The sequence below is a fragment of the Crocodylus porosus genome, unplaced genomic scaffold, assembly GCF_001723895.1.
Source record: "Crocodylus porosus isolate Cpor-Errol unplaced genomic scaffold, CroPor_comp1, whole genome shotgun sequence".
Classification (NCBI taxonomy): domain Eukaryota; kingdom Metazoa; phylum Chordata; order Crocodylia; family Crocodylidae; genus Crocodylus; species Crocodylus porosus.
This window is the reverse complement of record NW_017728913.1, coordinates 35,339,615-35,361,154: the sequence shown is the minus strand read 5'-3', so window position 1 is coordinate 35,361,154 and position 21,540 is coordinate 35,339,615. Positions and strand designations below refer to the sequence as shown.

Genomic DNA, 21,540 nt, shown 5'->3' with positions numbered 1-21,540 from the left:
CTGTGTAGCTGGGCTGGGCTGCACCAGCAGGGCAGTGGGTCCCCACCCCCTCACTCCAAGTGCCTCCCAGCCCTATGGTACCCTGACCCCCTGCTCACTGACAGGGAAGAAGCTGGTGCTGACCATGGGGAAAAGTGGCCCCTTGCCTGCCCCATGGTCGGCACTTGAGTTGCAGGCGCTCACAGCCCGCACGGAGCTGTCCAGAGCAGGCACAGGCAGCCCCAGGCAGGCTTGCTGGGCTGGGAGCACATTGCTGTCCCAGTGCGGGAAGCTCAGGTAAGTGGGGGGTGGTCCTTTACAGGGAAGCAGCTCCTCCCCACCCATGGCTGGTGCCCCATGCTGCAGCTGCTTGCAGCCCACATGGGGCTGCCTGGGCCCACTCCGAGCAGCCCCATGTGGGCTGTGAGCGCCTGCAGCGTGGGTCACCAGCCATGGAGTGGGGGAGGGGCCGCTTTACCCCCGTGCTCAGGTTTTCCCCGGTCTCCTTTCCTGCGTAGAGAAAAGCGGCTCCTTGTCTGCCCCATGCCCAGTGCCCCACACTGCAGCTGCTCGCAGCCCACCTGGGGCTGCCTGTGCCTGCTCTGGACAGCCCTGCATGGGCTACCTGAACTTCCCGTGCTGGGGCAGCCACGTGCTCCCAGCCCAGAAACCGTGGCTGGGGCTTCCAGCTGGGGAGCGGGGCTGGGTGGGCCCTCTGTTGTTGGAGCCCGCTGTGCTTCCCCTGGGTCAATAATGACAGGAACCAAGGGCAGAGAAATACTAATTTTCCAAATTTTTTTAGGGGTCCCACGGGTCAGATAAAATGGACTTGCGGGCCAAATCTGGCCCACGGGCCGTATTTTGCCCACCCCTGATATAGGTTCTTTCTTAACGGAAATGGGATCTCATGCTTCAACTGCCCTAGGCTCATGGGATCAATTCTGACCCTCCAAGGTGCTCCAGCCTGTTTTTCCAGAGCACCCACCTTATGGGCAGCCTGCATTATTCTTTTCTTTGGGATCCCATGATAGCTGAAGCACATCAAACACATTTTATAAAGGTTTCCAAACCAATCACCCTTTACTAGTGCAAGAAAAATACAGATCCAGGAAAAAAATGATAACACATAAGTACACATTTCCTTGCCTTCATTTTCTCATTGGTCAAGGTCATTGTTTTGGCATTTGTCAGAGTTCTTTTAGAAGTCCAGATCTCTCCTCTCCCACTTACCCCTGCTATTGAAGAATATGGAGTCTGCTTTATATCCTGTAGCCACCTTTCTGCTTCTGGGTCTCCTTCCTCTCATTCTGAAGTAACTGGAGAGAGACACTGTTTTTTATAACTTCCAGTCCCTTTGTCAAATGATTCCTCTCACCAACTTTAGCAGGTAATTAAAGTCCTTCATTGCTGTTTAGTCACCTTCCCCCTGGCATCATAAACCCAGCTAAACAAATGTGTCAGGTCTGTGCCTTTAAACTTATTGTGCACAATCCCTTCTCCAAGAATGTTCAGCTGAAGCTGCTGCCACCAGTTATATTTATTATAGAAGTCAAAGGTTTCCTGGATTTTATAGAAGGATTTTTTTATAGGAGGATTTAAAGGACTTACAGAAATCAAAGCACCTCCTAAGTGTGTATACTATAAATGTCACTGTTGGTATCTTGCCACCTGCCCATAATTGTTTTTTTAAAATAAATACAGTAACATGTACAAAGGATTTCATGCAGTTTTACCATTTAAATAACATTGTGACATCTTTGCCACTAGATGGCAGAGCAGGCTTTGGTTAGGGGAGCAATTAAGTTGTTTACAAATGTTTGGCTGTATTCAGGACTCATGTTACCAGTCAGGCAAAACTCTCTCATTTCAGCAAAAGTTGTGGCTTAAGTAGGTGAAGGTAAAAAATGCAGAATAAGTCTGTAATTATATGATGACTCTTCAGCAGTACTGACATGTACTTTACTTTAAATATTCTTTAGTTCAATAAACCTTAATTAAATGCATTTAATTAAATGATATTGTTGAATAGTGGAAGGAAATGAGATAAAGCTCGATATAGATTATAAAGTTCAAACAAAAGGAAAGCTGGATCTATTTGCACTGCAATTAAACTTCCAGTCTTCAGAGAAATTTTTGCCTCCGTGTACACATCATGCACACTTTACTGACTGCCCAAGTACTTCATCAGTCCTTGAAACAAATAGTAGGGAGGAGTTTGGGTTGGGTCAAGATTTTGACATTTTCCCTTATGTATTTTATACTGGCAATTTGCTCTCAGTTTTAAGATTTTATTAGCACCTCAGAAGAGGCTAATGTGCTTGTTTTTCCACTTTGTTATACTGGGTTCACTCTCACTGACTTTAGTGGATTAGAGCCTTGTTACACAGTAATTTTGGGTGACTCCTGGAGCTCTTTCCAGATTGTCTGCACTTTAACACCTTAAAGTGTCTTAAAGCACTTGTTATGTGGCTCAGAATTATGCCACTCCAAGGCAGGATTATATCTAATCCTGCCAACTCAGCTCCTGTTCCATGAATATGTGGCCATTCCCCATAGATGTGCCACTCATGTTGAAGTCCTCCAGTATCCCAGGCTGTACTGGCCCTTCTCTCACCCCTGATTCTGTGTGGACACAGCATAGACCAACAGGGAATGGGGGAGGAAGCAAGGCTGGGGCCTGGATTGGGCTTTCACATCCCCAGCTGTTATTTCCCCCAGCTTCTAGCCCTCTGGCAAGGAATGGTGGCCCTGGGCACATTTTCCCATCACCTCTGAGCCTGTTTGAGTAGGTGGCCACTGCTGGAGCCTGTCTCAGACTCCACTCCCCCAATCCAAACTGGTGGGAGTGGGGGAAAATTGTGGCCAGTCCCAAAGAGTCCCCAGACCCAGGTGGACTCTGGCAAGCAGGGGTAGATGCCTGTCCTGGCTCACCAGGCATCTAGTGGTAAGTCACAGCTGTGAAGGTGGTGGACAGTCATCGAAGGTTTCTAGACTAAGGGTGTGACACTGCTCCAAACTCTAAGCTAGCACAACACTGATCAACATTTGCATGGCTCACAGCATAAGGTACGATGATGTCCTTAGTGTAAAGCTAGTATAAGGGTGTGGAGAATCAAGACCCAAGACTCAACATTTCTGTTGGGTATACTGTGAAACCTTAACACTATTAAGGAATATTAGGAATTAAGAATTATTTACTGTCTTGACCGTAAGTGTTCAGATACTACAATCAATGAGATCACTCACTTAAAAAGCAGTGTTCAAAGTTAATGAAGATTTTGTCAGAGCATGCAATAGTCTGAATACAGTGCTCAAACAACCAGAAAAATATTTTACAAGAATGTCAACACGTTCCATTTCCTGGGATTTGAAAGGGACCCATTTTACAATTTTCACTAATTTTAATGGTATTTTAATGAAAATTTGTTTCAATATTTTAGTCAAAATTTTACTAATGTAATTTTTAAAAGCATTGTGAAAATGTGTAACTTCCAAAAAACAGGGTTATTTTAAACTGAAACATGGTACATGTTAATAAAAATATCACCCACAAAAACCCTTGCCTCACACTCAATGGACTGATTTTAAAAAGTGGATAAAATAAATTACAAAGCATTAATAATTTTTGCTGAAACTTTAGTTTTGGAAGAGAAGTGATGGGGATACTGGTACATGGTTTTAAACTTGCTGAGTGTGGGAGCCAGTTGGTTCCTTCTGCCCAGCACTTGCAGATCTCCAGGCAGCCCCAACCCAGCTTGAGACCCTGGGCTGCCCAGTCCTGATATGATAATCAGCTGATTATGGGGAAAGGGCATGCTATACCTTTCATTTAAAGCACATACACACCACTCACAAAGATGTGTTCTGCATCATACATGAAACACCTTTGCGGCTGGTTTGCTTCCCCTGATTCTGTTACATTCCCTCTGCTGGGTCAGTCTTTTCATGAGCATAGAACTCCTCTGCAAGCTCTGCATTATCTGCACTATCTGCAAATTCTTGTACTTTGGAGGCATCTCATAATTGCTGAATAAGCTGGCTTTCCACTTGTTTTGTGCTGCTGGAATAAAGTACAGTAGAGTGAACAGTGGTCTAAGATAAGCACAGGGGCCTGGACTTGTAATTATGTGCAATTCTCATTTGTATGCCTACTGTTATTGTTTTAAAGTACAGACTGAACTCATTTTTACTAGAGACTGCTCTGAACTGTAACACCCTGTAGTTTCCACTTGAGATACTTTGAGAGGAACATTGTATTAATAAACTTAGCATATTAAATTTGACATACTTAGTACTTTTTCTGTTCATGAATTGTTCATAATTTGACAGTTTTATAGATTTATTTTCATTATTCAAACTTATTTCAAAGATATTTTAACATGAATAATTTTTAGGTCAGAACAGCTGACTAAGGGCCTTTGAATTTCCCAAAGAATGTTTATAAGTCATTTCCTTGCACTGTTACTAATATTTTCATGGAGAAGTATGATCCTCTCTAGCATTTTGCTTTTGAGACTGATTTTAGGGACACAACAGAAACAAAATTGGTGGTTTTCACTTTAGCCTCCTTTTCGTCACATACTCCATTGTGTATAATACTAAATGTTAGTTTTCTTCCCTAAGGGAATCAAAAGAATTTAAGCTTCTTTCATTTCATACAACTCTGACAGAATGCATTTTTCAGTTCTTTGATTATATTTGTTTAGTAAAAATTATGTGATACTTAAATAAATCATGGCTTAAGTATTTAGGTACTTAACACTCATTGCGTTGGGGTTAATATGTGATGAGCCTAGGCAGAATAACTCCACAACCCCTACACAGGGTGACTCAGTATCCATGGAAGTCTTTTGCAGGTGCTTAAAGTGATATGGTGGCAAAAAAATACCTAATGCAGTTTTGAACCTCAAAGGCAATGCATTACATAAAGCAGCATGTTATATCCCTGTGCATGCTGCCAAACTGTGTGCCACTACCAGAGAAATAGCAACAAACTAGAGAACATTTGTAAATGAGTGGCTGGAAGGAGTGACTTATAGGGAAAAATAAGAGAGCTTTGCTACTGCTAAGCAGGGGACAAAAGAACCTTCAAGTATTTAAGTCTCGAAAGACCAGAAAGAAGAGGAATTGGTCTTTGTCATATGCAGGGGAATAAACAAGGGAATAAAATTTAAGGAAGGGGAAATTCGTTAAGTAAAGGAATTCAAGAAAGGAGAAATTTAGGCAGTGCCAAGTCAAACAACAAACAAGATATAGACTGTAGAGAAGGTTCTTAAGGGAAGTACAGCTGCTACAGTGATTTTAAAACTAGACCGTATAAGCCATGATAATGTGAACTCTGAGGAACAACGCTGCATTAGGGAAGAACGAGAGTACAAGCCATCTGATATGTTTTTCTGAGCTTTTTGGGTCAGATTTTCAGGGCTAGCAGTTGGATTGCCAGTAAAACTTCTTTTGTGGCCACAGTGTTTGTATGCATGTACCAGGTAATTGGGCACCAGGTAGTTGAGTTTATAAATGACTAAAAAGACACCACAGCAGCACGTTAAAACTTATCTCTGGATTTTCCATCAAGACTAGACTTATGTGATGTATTTTTTTGGTTTAAAATGTATGGGGCTTGGAACTGCCTTTACTTTTCTATACCATAAGAAAGTTGAAGATGTTAAGCAAATGGTAAATAGTAGCAATTTTCACATTTTCATGTGCGAATGTAGGCCTTTATTCTGCCATGTGCACATGTGAACATTTTGCAGGTGCCTCCATTGCTAAGGCTCTGGCTTCCTGCCAAAGCATTTTCCATGAACTTCCCCGTTAACCAGTCTTTTGGATTTTGCATCAGGCTTGTTCAAATGGGCTTAGCCTGCTAGCTAATGTAGCACCTGCCTTTGAATATGTGCCCCAGGGAATTTTGTGAGTCCTCTGTTGTGCTGTGTTTTGTTAAACAGTTGCCAAATTTCAGGTGACAGCATTTCAGTGATGGATAACACGATCCCTATGCTTACTGTATTTGTTCATATTGGTTAGGTTTGTAAAGCATGCAGGAATCCTTGTGCAGTGAAACATATGGTATCATTATTTAGTAAAACATGGTACAGATAATACTCCTGCTTCAGCAGAGGCTTATTCCATTTCCACCTTGGTAAGCACAATAGATGTAATGTAGTCTCAGTATGTTTCCTAGCCGTAAGACTGGTAATGCTAGATAGGCCTTTGATAGTTTAATAATGGAGAAGATATCAGGTACCATGTTATCAGTCCCTGTCTTCCCTTGAATGAACTTCCTTCAAACCTTTTTTATATATTTCCTTAATTCTCAAATATAGTAATTAAGGCAGGATAAGGCGTATTTCAGAAGTAAATCATACCCCCTTTTCTCAATCCAGTGTTGCATATGTCATCCAAAGAAAAAGTCTGGATGCACCACAAGGCTAAGTCTTTCAGGACTGAGCTCTTTGCCCTGAGCCCACTCATATTTGAGGAAAGCAGCTTAAATTTGCCCTGGTTGCAACAGGTGCTAAATGGTTACTGTAGCAATTGCTAATGATATTACTACAGTGCCTCTGTTCCTTTTGATGGGGGAGGGCCAGGGGATAGGTTGTGTGAAGATAGGTAAGGCAGCTTTAAGGGTTACACAAGACATTGATTACACAGTCATTACCTTGCAGTCAGTTAATACTTGCATACACAAATACTTGCATCACTGAACAGCTTTTAGGTGATGCCAACTGTACAGTAGCTTGTTACTACTGTGCAATAGCATTGCATTATGCTTCACGCCATGCAACGCTACTGTGCAGTAGTAAGAAGCTACTGCGTGGTCAGCATCTTGTGTAGATGCAGCCAGTCATTGCATAAATGAGGAGCAAATATTTCTCTACCTATTAAAACATGTTTCTAAAACAGAGGCTGGCGATTTACTTCTTGTGGGATGGATCCTGCTTGTGGAGCCATTTTGTCCATTCCTTAGAGCCAGGGGGCTGGTGCACCATTTTGGTGGCAGGGACCTTTGCCCACATGACAGTTTGGTGGCAGGGAGAAGTAGCAGTACTGTGGTGGGGAGAGAGTGTGTCAGGGCCACACCCCAGGGCCATAAGACTCCTGCACACACTCCTGCTCCTTGGGATACTTTCCTTTTTCCTTGTTGGCCGTGCCTTGATGGAACTGTTATAGTGCTGAGGGAGGCTGACTTAGGATCCCAGAGTAAGCCCTTGTTCACTTTAGCCAGCTGGTACCTCTTGTACCCAGCTGGCCCCAGTCTTGTCCCCTGGGCACTAAGTTAGGGCCCTCCTGGCCCTATCAGTGCCTCAGGGCACCAGTTTTTTTATGGGCTATATTTGTGGTCTCCATCTTCCCCTGGAGCTACACCCATGCGTCGCAGCTGTTACTCCATATTTGCTTGGAGGGGACCTCCTGGCTCCAGTACAGCTTTTGGCCCTTAGACCTTGAACCTTTTTCCGGGCCTCAGCCTTTCAGGTCTTCGCCCTTTTATTTGGCTGTGTCCCTTAGCCCAGGTCCACTGCCCCAGACCTTGGTTCCTGGACCCCAGCCCTGTTTCATACTCATGTGCTCTGGGCCTCTAGCCCTATTTCATGCTCTGGAACTCTTCTCTCAGTCCCCAGATCAAGCTGCTTTCACTATCTCAGCCCTCTACCCTTGGGGTCCCTGACTTCAGGGCCAGGCTGCTTGCACTAAGTGCCTCACTAGGCACCCCCCTGTGGCCTCCATACCTCCCCTGTGGCCACAATCCCATCCTCAAGTCTCAGGCTTAAATAAATACAAGCAAACTACTTTATAACCTGACAGTTTCCCAGTTCTAGGTCAGTGTCCCCCCACAGGCCATACGTCCCTTGGAATCCCTGTCATCACAGCTCCCTTGGGTGGCTGGCCAGCTGGTATGTCTGCCTCCACTAGCTCTACTTTGCTGAGACCTCCTTTCCCTGCAGCATGCAAGGGCAGACTGCCCGCTTGGGCTTAGGCACTGGGTATATGTGCCTCAAAGCCTCACCCCTTCCCAGGGGTCTCCACTTGGACTTGATGGCCAGCCTGTCCTCCTCTACTGCAGCAGGCAACTGCTCTCCCCTCTTAAAGCGGCCTTAATTATAGAGTGCAATGACTGTAGTTCTGGCTCTGGTTGTGGCTTTGGCTCCAGTGGCAGAGGCCAGTTGCCAGTGGCTTGGAGATAAGCTTGTCATACTTGGAGATAAGCTCTGTCAAAGCAGCCCCCCTCTGCAAAACTGTTGTTGACCACTCATCTAGAATGCTGAACACATCTAATTTTTCTTCTGCTTTATGGATGAAGCAGAAAGTGTGTACAACAGCCAGAAAAATAGGCTATCCTCATCAATTCTGTTTCAAGACTTGTGTTACAAAGTGCAGAGAGGAAATGTGTCACTAAATAATGCCCAAATGGTATGTTCCTCATGGAAGATGCATAGTAATCAGTATCTAAACTTTTAACAGCTTTTGAGAAAAAGGAGCCCATTAAAAGGTAGAAAGCAGGAATCCATTAATCTTAGTGGCACAGTGCATTATCTTCCTCTGAAAGACTCCTTGAAGGAGGTGTAAGCACGTAACAGCTGTTAAGGAGCCAATGGCAGTACAAGGACCATTTGTATCATGGCAAGGAAAACCAGGATCCTCATTGGCCTGGCTTGGAGTTGGCAGTGTTTTTTGCAGATGTATATGTGGACCTTTGGCCACTAGAGCTGTGGGAACCACAGATCCCTGCTGCTTGTAACAATCATTAAGAGTGTGGACACATGTACATTTGGAACCATTTCAAGAAGGAAGTGTTTCAAAAAGGCAGCAGCTGTTACTTTCTCATTATTATGGGTGAAGAAGCCAGGACTGATACAAATGTTGAAAAACTGCTCCAACATTAATGCTGGGTGAAGCAGTGTTAAAAGTTGGCCAGTTTTGCACAACTTGTATGGGTCTTGGCTTCTCCACTTGTAACAGTTATAACAGCTGCTGCTTTTTGCCCTTATGTTGGACACTTTCCAGTATCAAGTATGGGTACAATTTTCAAGGAATTCAGGCTGGAGGATAGTAATGGTCCCTTTAGTTTTTGAAACCTGTGAATTTTCTACCGTCCTCTATATTTTCATTTGTCTGATTAAATACTAGCAGAAATTAGCTCAGCCTGGACTCAGTAGATTAAATATGAAACTGTTCACTACAGGTTAAATCTAACTAAAATCACCACTGAGCAAAAACTTTCTAAAGACTGTGTGGTGATCTCAGTGTAACCCTGCTGTGTGTGTATGTGTATGTGTGTGTGTGTTATATACAGGGGTATAGGTTGTAGCTGTGTTGATTTAAGGACATGGGCGGACGAGGTTCAAAGAAAATGTTTTCCAACTATTTTAGTTGGTCTACTAAAAGATACCAGATTTACCCAAAGAACCTTGTCTGCCTATATTATATACACATTTTGACTATGTGCTCTGGTACTAGAACTCTGTTCCATTATGTATTTCCATGCTCTCATTTTATATGTAGGCCAAAAAATTTACAGGCTTGTTTTGTGCCTATACCCCAATTTGCATCCCAAGAGACAGTTGTGTGGAGGACCAGAAGTTTCCATGACAGCTGGGGGACAACTGGGGTGAACACAAGGGTGCAGCAGGGCCCCTGAGGGGCTGCCAGGGTGTGTGAAAAGAAAAGCTTCAAGTCTGTGACTGAGTCATTGTGAGGGAGAGGAGGAGCCGGTGGGCTCCCAGACTCCCTGCCTTGGTCCAATCGTGCTAAGATCCTGCACTCAAACCCAGAGCGGACACTGGCAAGAGCACTCTCGTGCGGATGCGCACCATCCTGAAGCGTGGCCGGAACTTTTGGCGCAAGGGTAAGACCCTTCGGGGTTTGTGAATCTGGGCAACCAGCCTAGTGAAGCCGCGGACTCCGTGAGGCCTCCGGGTGCAGCTGGAACCCGGTAGGCACGACTACCATATAGACTATAATAGAGGGGTGGTTGCGGACTGCGAGATCGCAGCCCATTCAGTAAAGGACCAAGTGGTCTCGAAGAGCCCTGGGGAGGGCTGAAGAACCCCTTGGGAGTTGGGAAGGGGGTTCCAACCCCGCAGCATATCAGGAAAGAGCAGAGGACGTCCGCTGAGGATTAAAGTGGTCCCCAAGCCCTGAAGAATCCCTGGCCGTACTTGTTTGTGTTGATCCTTTGCTTTCCTTTTTTTTTTTCCTCTCTCTTAGGACTATTTGGTGAGATACCTTATCACGCGGCTGACCTAGATAGGCGGCCACGACCCCGGTGGAACAGGTGAGGGTTTAGGGGTGGCGGAGCCCTCAGCTACGTGGGACCCGCGAGGAGCACAGGAGTCTCACTTTTGGAACGACACGCGCCAGACCACCTGGACCGTTCAGGAATTATCATCAAAATTGTGGCAGGCGAGGCGAGCGCGTGCAAAGAGTCCGAATGTAGGTGAGCTACTCTTTGGCATCTGGTGAGCGATCCTGACAAGGGGGGAGGCGGTAGTGACTGCGGCGAAGCAAACCCCCCACAGTCATCCAGAGAAACTCCAGACAAGGGAGGCACCTGATGAGGCTAGTAAACCCTCTTTAGTGAAGGACTGCTGAAGCCATTTTCCTAGTGAGTCCCAGAGATGAATCCCAGAGGAACTAGAGATGAATCTTCTCCAGTGACTAGGGAAGAAACTCCTTTTCCACTTCTCTGAACTGGGAAAGGTAGCAATTCCCAGGGAGGGGAGTTTGCAATTAAAACAGGCCAAAAACTCAGGAAGTTTAATATTCTAAAGATGTTAATATTGTGGAGGGGGAGAAGCGGGTAACGCAGCATGGCACTGACCCGACCAGGCCTGGATTACTTGTGGCTCCTGGCCCCCTTCTCCCTGCACTACCCCCTCAATCCCCCAGTCCCCAGCACATGGCTGTGCCAGGCTGGTATTTCACTGTGTTCCTGCACACTGCTCTGGGCCACATGGGTGCATCTGGTATAGCTCCTGCCCAACCCGGCTGTATGTTGGGGACTCAGAATTGGAGAGAGGATGTAGGGGGAGCTGCAGGGAGCTTATGTGCTTGTGTGTGTCTCCATGTGCCTGTCTATGTGCATGCATGCACATGTGTGTTTGTGTGTGTGTGCATGCAACCCTCAACAGCTCAACAAAACTTATTAAGTGGCCTTCCAGCCCGAATAATTGCCCACCCCTGGTCTAGACTGCCCCTGTCCTGCACAAGGATAAAAGAATTCTGGCTTGTCAGTTCAGTGTATTTCATAAACCCTCAGCGTATATTATATCTTTCTCTTTTTAAAAAAACAAACATCTGGTTTGGCTTTAGGCAGAGGGTAAATGGGGACATTCTCCTTGTCTAAACAAATGATGTAATGAGCTACAGTGGTGTGACGCCTCACCCAGAGAACAGCTTGTCAAACTCACTTGAAGAGCCAATCAAAAATGATAACATCTCTAACAGAAATCAAATGAGGCTAAAAAAGTGGGCATTCATTCAGAGCTGTACTATGCCAAGAATAACTTAAAACATTTTCAATAAAGCAACTCTGAATCACTTTAGATCCTGAGACAGAAAATCCATTTTCAGATGTTCAGTTAAGTTTTCCCACCTCTTTTGGTGCCAAAGAGAAGGTTTGTTGTTGGGGTTTTTTTTAACTCTCTCTGTCAAATGTATTCTGGGCCAGTAATGAGAAATCACAGTTCATTATATGTTTGTTTTTGCTTCAGCACAATCAGAGCACACACCTTTTGCTCTGGCCAGGTATTAGCAATACATTTTATGAATAGTACTCCTTTTGGGCCTGTGCTGTATCTAAACTAGGCACCTAATTCACAGATTATTTCACATAATACTGAAATACACCTTTAAGGTGAACAGTATAACTTTTAACAGAAAATAGCAGCACTAGGGGAGGAAGTGCAGAGCTGCAGAGTTAACAGCAAGAGGTAACTAAGACCGGCAGGAAGTAAATATGCAAACCAGAGCTTGAAAAAGGAATTGATAGCCACAACCTACTTTTTTTTTAAATGTGCTGTGATATCTTTCCTGACCACAGGAGGGTTAAATGACTGATTTTTATACTGTTCCTGAAAATCATGGATACAGGTAGGAGGACCGTATTTCCTGATCACAACACGGGACACTCTGCCCCACTCTCTGGCACACTCAGCTGTCTCTTATCATTGATGAGTTGATCCAATATTCACTTACTGCACTGAGTCAGATTCTGATTTTAGTTTTAACAGCCTAAATTCAGGTTGACACTTTGGCTCAGGAAGGGTCATTTTGGGCAAATGGCCTGATTCTCCACTTCCTGGAAGAGTCTCAACTTTTGCAGACTGTTGTAGCTCAGGTGAAGTCTTTGGAAACAGGACAGTTCACCTCAGCTGAAGATTTGGCTGGATTTTGCGGCTGTTGCATAGCTCCCTTTTCTCCCCAGTGATCAGTTAGATTCCACCCAAGCACTGGTTAGACAATGACGAAGTCTCACCTAAGCTTTCTATTGCTACTTCTCCTCCACAAGGACAAGGAATACTATCATAGAAGACATTCAGGAAGGCTGCACGGGCTGCTTCAAGTATACTGCAGGCTGACAGTCTGAGCCCAGAACTGGGGGATAGGCCCTGGCAGCAGCCTCTCTGTATAGGCATTATTATATGAACATTAATTGCACTATACTGCACGCAAAAATTGAGCACAACGGGAAGAAAGCTCCCTGGCTCTTGACTGAGGCCCTAGTGTTGTTGAGGACTTTTAAACTGTTTATTTGCTGGTAAAAGTGATGAGTTGTGATCAAGGCATTGGAGTGGTATCTGGATAAATCCCTGCCTTCCAAAAGGCTGTACAAAAAAGGCTTTTCACTACACTTTACACGAGGTGCAAACTGCTCAGTAGCCTAATAACACTGTGCAGTAGTGTGCCAGGCAAAACCTGTGCTAATACACTACTGCACAGTACTATTAGGCTACTGTGCAGTAAGCATCACTAAATAGCTGTGCCCTGGTGCTAGTTACTGCAGTAGCGCTAGTTACTGCACATTGATTTAGTACTTGGTTATCCATTAATGAACATGTAGATGTGCCCATTGTGAGGTAAAGTGAGGGAGTTTGGAAGTAGGCACTAGAGAACGGGGTCCCACATCAGTCACTAAGGTTGTTGAAAGAGAGCGTGAAGTGGCTGAAAGCCATTACCATGCCTAGTTTTTAACTCACTCATCATGTAATCTGTTACTTAACTCTTAGCAATGTCCAGATACAGCGATACTGTCACCATTTCTTTGGGCAGGTCATAGTTTTGTTGTTGTTGTTGTTGTCCTGCCTACTAGGAGATTTCAGTTGTCACATTAATTTTGGTTTTTCTTCACTGAAGCCCTGATACATCTATTTTAAATGGATATGAACTATACAATTTCTGTAGCAAGAAGGTTGCACTAAATGTTATTCTTTCATTCTGTGTGACACATGTCTGCTTCTTTCTCTGGGTTTGTCTACTGTGCACAAAGCAGGACTCTACAAAGATACCCCAGCTAGCATGGGTACTGGAAGGAGTATAGCCATGTTACTGTGGTTTCTAGCAAAGCTAACTTATACTGCTTTTCAGCTTTGAGCTCAGACTCTTGGCCTATTAAATGCCTGCAGCAGCATATTTAGCTTTCACAGTTGCTTCTGAGATGGCATCCTTTCCTCCAGCTGGAGGAGAACTGGCAGTAGGAAGTAAGGTTAGGATTTCCTTCCAGCCCCCTAGACTTCCCAGCTGGCTGTATTAGTCCACACAGAGCTCTGTGCTGCTCTGGCTATAATGCTTCCACTGCCGGAGCCAGTTCATTAAGAGCTAGCTCAGACACCTGCACAATACTGCAGTGTGCAGTAGCAATACCCTCTCTTGGTCTCATCTTACATGGCTCCCATTATGAAGGTACCTAAACACCAGTTGAAATGATAATTTCTCTCCTTTCTTCCAGTAGGCAAATCAAACTATGTTTTCTGTGTACAATTTGTTTGGCTTGGAGTGTATCCATGATTTATTAAAGACTGTTGTTTCTTACTTCTAAAGGTTAAGTACTGAAGCAGGCATATTGTCTAAGGCCACAGTGTTACAGGTAAACCCTTATATCATACAGAGTCCTGGCAAAGTCAGTGGGGCGGTATTGTGCGCAGTACTTTGCAGCAGCCACCATTGCTTGAATTTAATCATGTGTACTGGAAATGTAGCTCCAAGTGGCCTACGCCCCATTGTTTTACTCCTTGACTGTGAATAGATTCTCTGGGTGCTGGGCTTTATTGAAGCAGCTGAATCAGGTTGGGATTCATAGTCTTCATGGGGAAGACATTCTGCTAGATTGTCTTGTTTTCATTTATATGGAGGCTAGCACCAAGTCAGCAATACTGGTGTCAGAATTAAATGTAAATGTAACTAAATGTGCTGGAAACCATTAAAATAAAATAACATGGGCTAAGAGCAAATTCAAGAAGTAGCTGAATCTGCACTTTTCAATATGACCCAGGACAAAGAATTGTACAAAAACAGCTTCCTCCTACCTTCAAGTGTTTATGAGTTAGAACTCTTTAAAAAATAACTTCTGTGACATTTATGACACAAGGGACCACCCTAAGAAAGCAATTTCTTGAGTGATGTCAATTGGGAAAGAATGATGATGAAAACCAAAGCAACAAATAAGTACTGTGTTTTGTACACTCTTTCATTGCCTGGCCAAAAGGAAAGTATTTCTCTCCAAAAGTCTTATCAGCTTTGCAAAATGATGAATGAATTCCTTGTTCATTATTATTGCTTAAGTCATTCCTATTTATGCCAGTATTGGGAGGATTATGTTTTGATTGTTCTTAAGAGATGAAAACACTTTCTTGCTGATGAATAAACACTGCCACTTTTTAAATATTTGTATGCAAAATGTCTTTAGAGCCATTATGAAATGCTTTCCAAAAGCATTAAGAAGCTGTTTTCGAAAAGCCACTTTTTCTCTACATTTTCTTTCATGCTAAACAGTTCAAATGAAAGGCCTTTCAGAGTTAACTAGTTTAAGCAATACCAGTGTTTTAGTGTAATGAATAACTTTTTATAGAGGACAATTGCACACAGTTCAATATGCTAGTATTTCTATTTCTGTGCACCACCAATGCCGGGATTCTGTGGTAGAATTTCTTTCTTTGAGAAAGCTGAAGCGATCAAAACCCTGATTAACCTCTGATATTCACGTGGTGCTCTTGATCTTGAGGACCGAAGCAGTAACAAAGAGTTAATGGCAGCCATATGCTTAGGGTATTGTGGGTACTGTTGACCCAAATGTGAACTCCGTGAGTGACTGCTGCTAACTGCTGTTTGTTTCAGGTTTGGTGTGGAGATTACTGATGAAGAGTTTGCGCTGCTACTTGACAGAATCCCCCTTGATGAAGATGGAAATGTCAGATACCCCCAGTTCATGGCCATGTTTGACTCTTGGTATGCAGTTTATACATTTTATTTTTCATTTGTTAGCAATTTTTTTTAAAATCTAAAAGTTTATGCAACACTCTCTAAACAGACTTGGTTTTCTTAAATGTGCTATTTTACTACATTCTTTTATATTCTGATAAGATGAGGTAATACTATATGCACATTCTTTTTATACTTTAATCTTGAAATATGTTTTAAATATTATAGTAGATAGAATTCCACATGGAACAAAATATTTGCATGTGAGATATCTATATGTTAAGGAATCAGATAATCTTGTAAGTAAAAAATAATGATTTCTAGAAATAATAGTAAGTGCACTTAATATTTTCAAAGAACACATTGCATTTGTTGATACTGTACATATGCTGGAATACTTTTGAAGAGAGACAGTTGGGTTATGGATATTTGTTCTAGTCAACTTCTTAAAGCTAAGATATGGATCAAATTTGGGTAAAATGTTAGACAAGTTGATATGTGTGGTGATATTCTCTTATTGTCCAGAAATCAGGGCTTGATTCTACTGATGTTACTCAATGGATTACTTGGGTGTGTGAAGACAATTTGTTGAAGTAAGGTTTGGTGAAACTAATCGTTAAATTGGAATAGAGAGTGACCAAAATATGCAGAAGAATCTAAGAATGGAAAATAACAAAGCTTACTGTCGAAAAATTGCTAAAAAGGTTAAGACTGAGGCTTCAGGGTTTGGGCGCAACAGACTCCCACTTTTGGATGTTCAGAGTCTGAGGGCTGAGGCCTTATACTGGCACCACTTGTGAAATATAAAAGGTCTTTCTTTAATTTCAGACAATTTGTATATGTTGCTCAGGATTTTTCAATGAAAAATTATGCACAAGGGAAGATGTTTCCAAACGTGAGCTTCTACAGCTGCTTTTGCTGTTTTGTGCAAGCCATGTACTTCTGCTCATACAGGTGTAAACCTGTAAGTTTTGACTTGTATGCACCTTTAAGTTGTCTGAAACACATGCCTACAAGGCTGTGGGATTTGGATATGCATATTCTAAGTCTTTCACGCATATGTATGTTTAGATCATTTTAAGGGCATGTCTAAGTGTTTGAATTTGGCGGCTATTTATACGTGCATAGTGCAGATGCAATAGTGTGTACTACCTACATCCCTGAGCACACATGCAGAAATCTAGTTACCCCTGTGGTGTAATGAAACTATGTATTTCAATGCTGTCTAGCCTAGCCTTAAAAAACTTTCTTTTCTTTCCCACCATTCTAACTTCATTCCACTCTCCTTCCATAAACTTGGTCTCCAAGCTCCTTGAATGTATTCTTTATGCCCAATGATAACACTTCCTTTCCAAATTAAACATTTTTATTCTCCAGTTTAGTTTTTGTTCACTTTGCTCCAACAATCTTATCCCATCAAATAAAGTCTATGCGGCCTCTTCATCATTTGCATCCTCCTTGATAGCTCTGGAGTTCTCAGTACTGTGGATCAGCATCTTCCTTTCAAATCTTTTTTCCCAGACTTCTGAGACTCTCACTTCTCCTGATATTTTGGCGACTCTATTAGCATTGCCTCTGCTGGATTTTTGCTTTTTTCCCTTCTCCTGTCTGAAGGTGTCCGCAACGGCCTTCCCTTATTCTTCTCTCATTGATATCTATGCTTTTAGGTGCCATCACGGACTCTCAAATACGTATTTCCATCCTTGATTTCACCTCTTCCATCTATGCTTATTTTATCTCTTGTAATCTCAATATCTCCAGTGGGAGATTAAATGTCTGAAAACAGAGTTATCATTTTCCTTCTCCATTTCTCTGGCAACTTCACTCTATTCTTGCAACTCTGTCTTTGACTGTCGCTTGCCTTCATTCCACACATCTCATCTCCACCAAATCCCATTTTTTCTTCCTGTATAGTGTCTTCATGACAAGAAGACCTTCCTTTAACCTTGTTCCATGTTGTGGTTCTTTTTTAAACGAACAATGATATCCTTCCCTTCTCTGACATCTCACCCTTTCTGCTGTTTTCTCATTACTCCATTCCACATCCCTCTCCCTTTTTGAGTTCCTCCTTTGCTTTCCAGTCTTCTTACATTATGTTAAAGCTTCTCCCTCCACGACACCTTCACCTTTGAGATTCTGTTGTCCTTATATTCTCTGCACTGCAATTCTCACTACCAACAGTGGTATCCTCCTGTTTGTGAACTTCACTCTGTCAATGTTTTCTGCTTTTCCAAGCATCTCATTCCTTAAGAAGAGGTCTTGTTAGTAACACTCATCTTACCAGCCACAACAATTTAAAGAAGTGAGCCTGTAAAGACTTAAGACCAGATTCTACTCCACCTATTTGGTGCCTAAAAAGTGTGTTGCTTCTCAGTAGTTGCCTGAGGAGTTTGGCCTTGTTTTGTCCCAGACAATCCAAGAAGAGAAAACAGGAAGAGATAACCCACTACATTAGCAAGAAACTGCAATGTTATGATGGAAGAACAACGTTTTCCTGGAACACAGAAATCCTCAGGAGCACTCCAGTTCCCCACCTCAGCAGGCAACCCTTGCACCCACTCCAGACAAAAAGGATATCTATCTGATAGGAACCATAAACTAACTATAGATCAATTCTATGCTTCTAACTAGGATAACCTGAAGCATATCAAAAGATATGGGAGTTTGGGAGGCAACTACCTTGGTTAAAGTTGCTCTGATATTTTTATGGGTTTCTCAAGTCCAGGAAGATCATTTGAGGTAATGATCTGAGGAAGGGAATGAAAGATGAAGGGCCTCATTGATTCTAGATGTGGCCCAGAGAGATCTGAACCATGCTGAGTCCCTATTTGTTTACCAACCCATATACGTTTTATCCTGATCCTACTGCTAGACTTAGCTTCTTACCCCTGAGGTTGGGGTAGATTCCATTTGGTTTGGAGTTATGGACAAGCTACTATTGCATGTGACTGAGTAGGACTGGAAGAGAGCCAATCTAGAATAATGTCTGGGAAAGAAACGGGATCAAGAGCTGAGGATGTCTGGAAACTTTTCCCTGTGGCCTATCTGACTTCATTGTTAAGGCTCCCACCAGGTTCCTCACAAATAAAAGAAATACACATGAAGAAAGCATGGATCTCTCTTGAACAGAGGAAGACACCAACCAGTCTGCTTCCTCCTTGTATTCCTCTAGATCCAATAGATTGGGGCTACAGAACCAGGAATTTTATATAAAATGCTTGTGAAACAGTGGAAAGATGAAGTGCTCTGGGATGAGGATCTGGGATGAATACAGCTGGCACTAGTAAACAATGCCATACCGTAGGAATTGTCATTCCATTTTCCATATTCTGATTCTGAGTTAAAAAAAACAGATTTTGTATCAGGCAGATTATGTTCACTATGCAGAGGAGCTATTGTTGCCTGAACCCCATAAAGGCTACTTTCAAGACATTTATGCCATACACACAGCTGGACACATCTGGGATGAGAAATGAACCTTGAAAGTTTACTTCTTCAGTTTTACTGGCCTGGCATTTACCAAAAACCCATACTTTTCTGTAGACTCTTGATGTGTCTGTTGAAGATAGCTCCAAGGATCTAGTCATAGTATCCGTTGAAAAGACTGGGATGACTGTAGTAGCGGTGCATGTATGTGTGTGCATGTCTGTATATGTACTAATAGGTTATGCTATGTTTTCCCCAAGCTATTCTGCTTCAAGCGACCAGTACAACGGTCAAAAACAGAGAATTCATTACAATCAATCTCAGCCAGTAGATTTGCCCTCTGAGATTCCTGTAAGCCAGGGCACTAAATTTAAATCATACCAGCTATGGCAATTTTGGGACCTTCTGAAAAATTAAACCTGTGCAATCCTCAGTCTGCATGTTTGATATCCTGGGAGGTTATGTAGAGTTAATCAGGATGAAGAATATGCCTCCTCAGTCACAGGAGAGGCCACAGGATGAAGAATCTGATGATTCCCTGGGATGCAAAAACTTAAAACAGGAATAGGAGTGAGGGTTGAAAATGTATATTCAGTGTACAGGGAACCCTGAACCATATCCAAAGCTCTGCAAAAGATTCTAAGGAGTCAGCAGACACTGCGGGAGGATCTCAGATGCATCTTCCATGCCCAGACAGATGAGCTGGTGGAGTGTTTCTACAGAACCCTTAAAGCTATGCTGTGAAAAGCTGCAGAATCTGAAATTTAAGACTGGGGAAGCCTATATCTTCATAGTTAAAGATAATTCTGCAAGCCTCCACTGGCTTTCCCCATTGAACTATTGTGCTGAAATGAGTTTACAGGCTAAGTACAGACATTCAAAAAGCCCCAGCCTGAATTGATTCAATCTTTGCAGGTTAGTCTAACCTGTGTAGAGCTAACCGATTTGCAAGTGAATAGACATTCACTTTTGATTCTAGAAATGCAGCCACATGCCTGCAGTGGCTCAGACTAGAAGTGGGGGGGGGCACACTCAAGTGAGCCCTCCTTTCCCTTTGGCAGCAGCTGGAGGGAAGGCTGGCAGGAAGCTGAGCTGGGTGGGGTGGGGCATGGCATGGCCAGGCCCTGATAGGCTGCTGAGTATGATTGAGAAGGGGTTAAACCCTAACCATGGCCTGCAGGGACCCCAGCCAGGGTGTGCCCAGAGGGGGAAGGAGGAAGCAGCCCTTGCCAGGTTTGTCTCCAAGAGGCAGGACATGGCCAAAACTGGCTAGGGCAGTGCCTCAGCGAAGTGGGGGGTAGGGGGCGGGGATTAAACCTGCCATCTCCCCTCTCTCCCACTGGCACAGGGCCCCAGCCGGGGTCTGCATGGCTTTCCACAGTCCACCCCATGGGCTGCTCACACAGTGGGGGGCATTGCTAAAGCCAGCCGGGGCATCGCCTCAGGCAAAGGTGGGGTAGGGAGGGGGATTAAACTCCCCTGTCTCCCCACTATCCCATCAGCATGGGGACCCCAACTGAGGTTTGCCCGACTTTCTCCCTTGCTGACTGTTCATGCGGTGGGGGACATGGCCAGAGCTGGCCCTGGCCATAGTCCCTGCCACACAAGCAGCCAGTGGGGCAGAAAGCTGGGCAGACCCCAGCTGGGGTCCCCATGCTGGTGGGATAGAGGAGAAACAGGGGAGTTTAATTTCCCTCCCTGACCTCCTTTCACCAGCTCGCTCTGGCCACAATCCCTGTTGCACAAGCGGCCAGCAGGCCAGAAAGGCAGGCAGACCCTGGCTGGTATCCTGAGGCTGGTGAGAGAGAGGGGAGATGGGGGGTTTAATTCCCCTCACTCCCCTACCTTTGCCTGAAGCTGCTGTCCAGGTGGGCTCTGGTCACACCCCCACCACTGGACAGACCTGGGCTGGGGTCCTGTGTGGGTGGGAGAGGGGAGGCAGGGGGTTTTAATTCCTCTCCTTTTCCCTGAGCCTGCTGGCCTACCTCTCCGCCCCTTCCACTCCAGCAGGAAAAAGTCTGGCAGGGGCTGCTCTGTCCCCACCAGGCAGACCAGGCTGTGCCATCCGGGTTTCCCACTCCTATCCTCTTGTCAGCCAGCCGTCACTGCTCCAGCTAGGGAGCAGAGGGGTAGGGCCAACCCTTCTCTGCTCAAGCAGACAGCACATCCTAGCCCAGGGTTGCAAAGTATGCTGGGATGCTGAGGGACTCTGATTTAACTTGAACCAAGAGGGATGTGGGACAGAAGTTGCATACACTGGTTTGACCTAAGTCCATTAAATCTGATACTACATTCAAGCAGGTTTATTTTAAACCAGTTTTGGCCATTTTGAAACCGGTTTGTGTGCACTGAACTTCTGTTCTGTTCTAGGTTTAAACCAGGTTCTGATTAATTAAACTGGCTCATGTATTGGCTAGTTGGCTGGAGGGCCGCACCCAGAGAGTGGTGGTGGATGGGTCTTATTCAGCCTGGAGGGATGTGGGCAGTGGGATTCCCCAAGGCTTGGTCCTTGGGCCCGCACTGTTCAATATCTTCATCAGCGACTTGGATGAGGAGGTAAAAAGCACCCTGTTCAAATTCACAGACGACAGTAAGATGTGGAGAGAAGTGGACACGCTAGAAGGGAGGAATAGGCTGCAATCAGACCTAGACAGGTTACAGGGGTGGGCGGATGAGAATAGGCTGGGTTTCAACACTGACAAGTGCAAGGTGATGCAC

The 21,540-nt window shown here is 44.1% G+C and overlaps 1 protein-coding gene across 2 annotated transcripts in view; it reads left to right on the top strand.

The window, feature by feature from the left end:
* EFCAB6 (EF-hand calcium binding domain 6) overlaps positions 1-21,540 on the top strand; it is an 85,013-nt gene that overhangs the window by 18,057 nt on the left and 45,416 nt on the right. For both annotated transcript variants that reach the window (XM_019534689.1, XM_019534690.1), the window contains exon 12: positions 15,313-15,423. In XM_019534689.1, the coding sequence (XP_019390234.1) occupies positions 15,313-15,423 (111 nt within the window). The remainder of the gene's footprint in view (positions 1-15,312; positions 15,424-21,540) is intronic.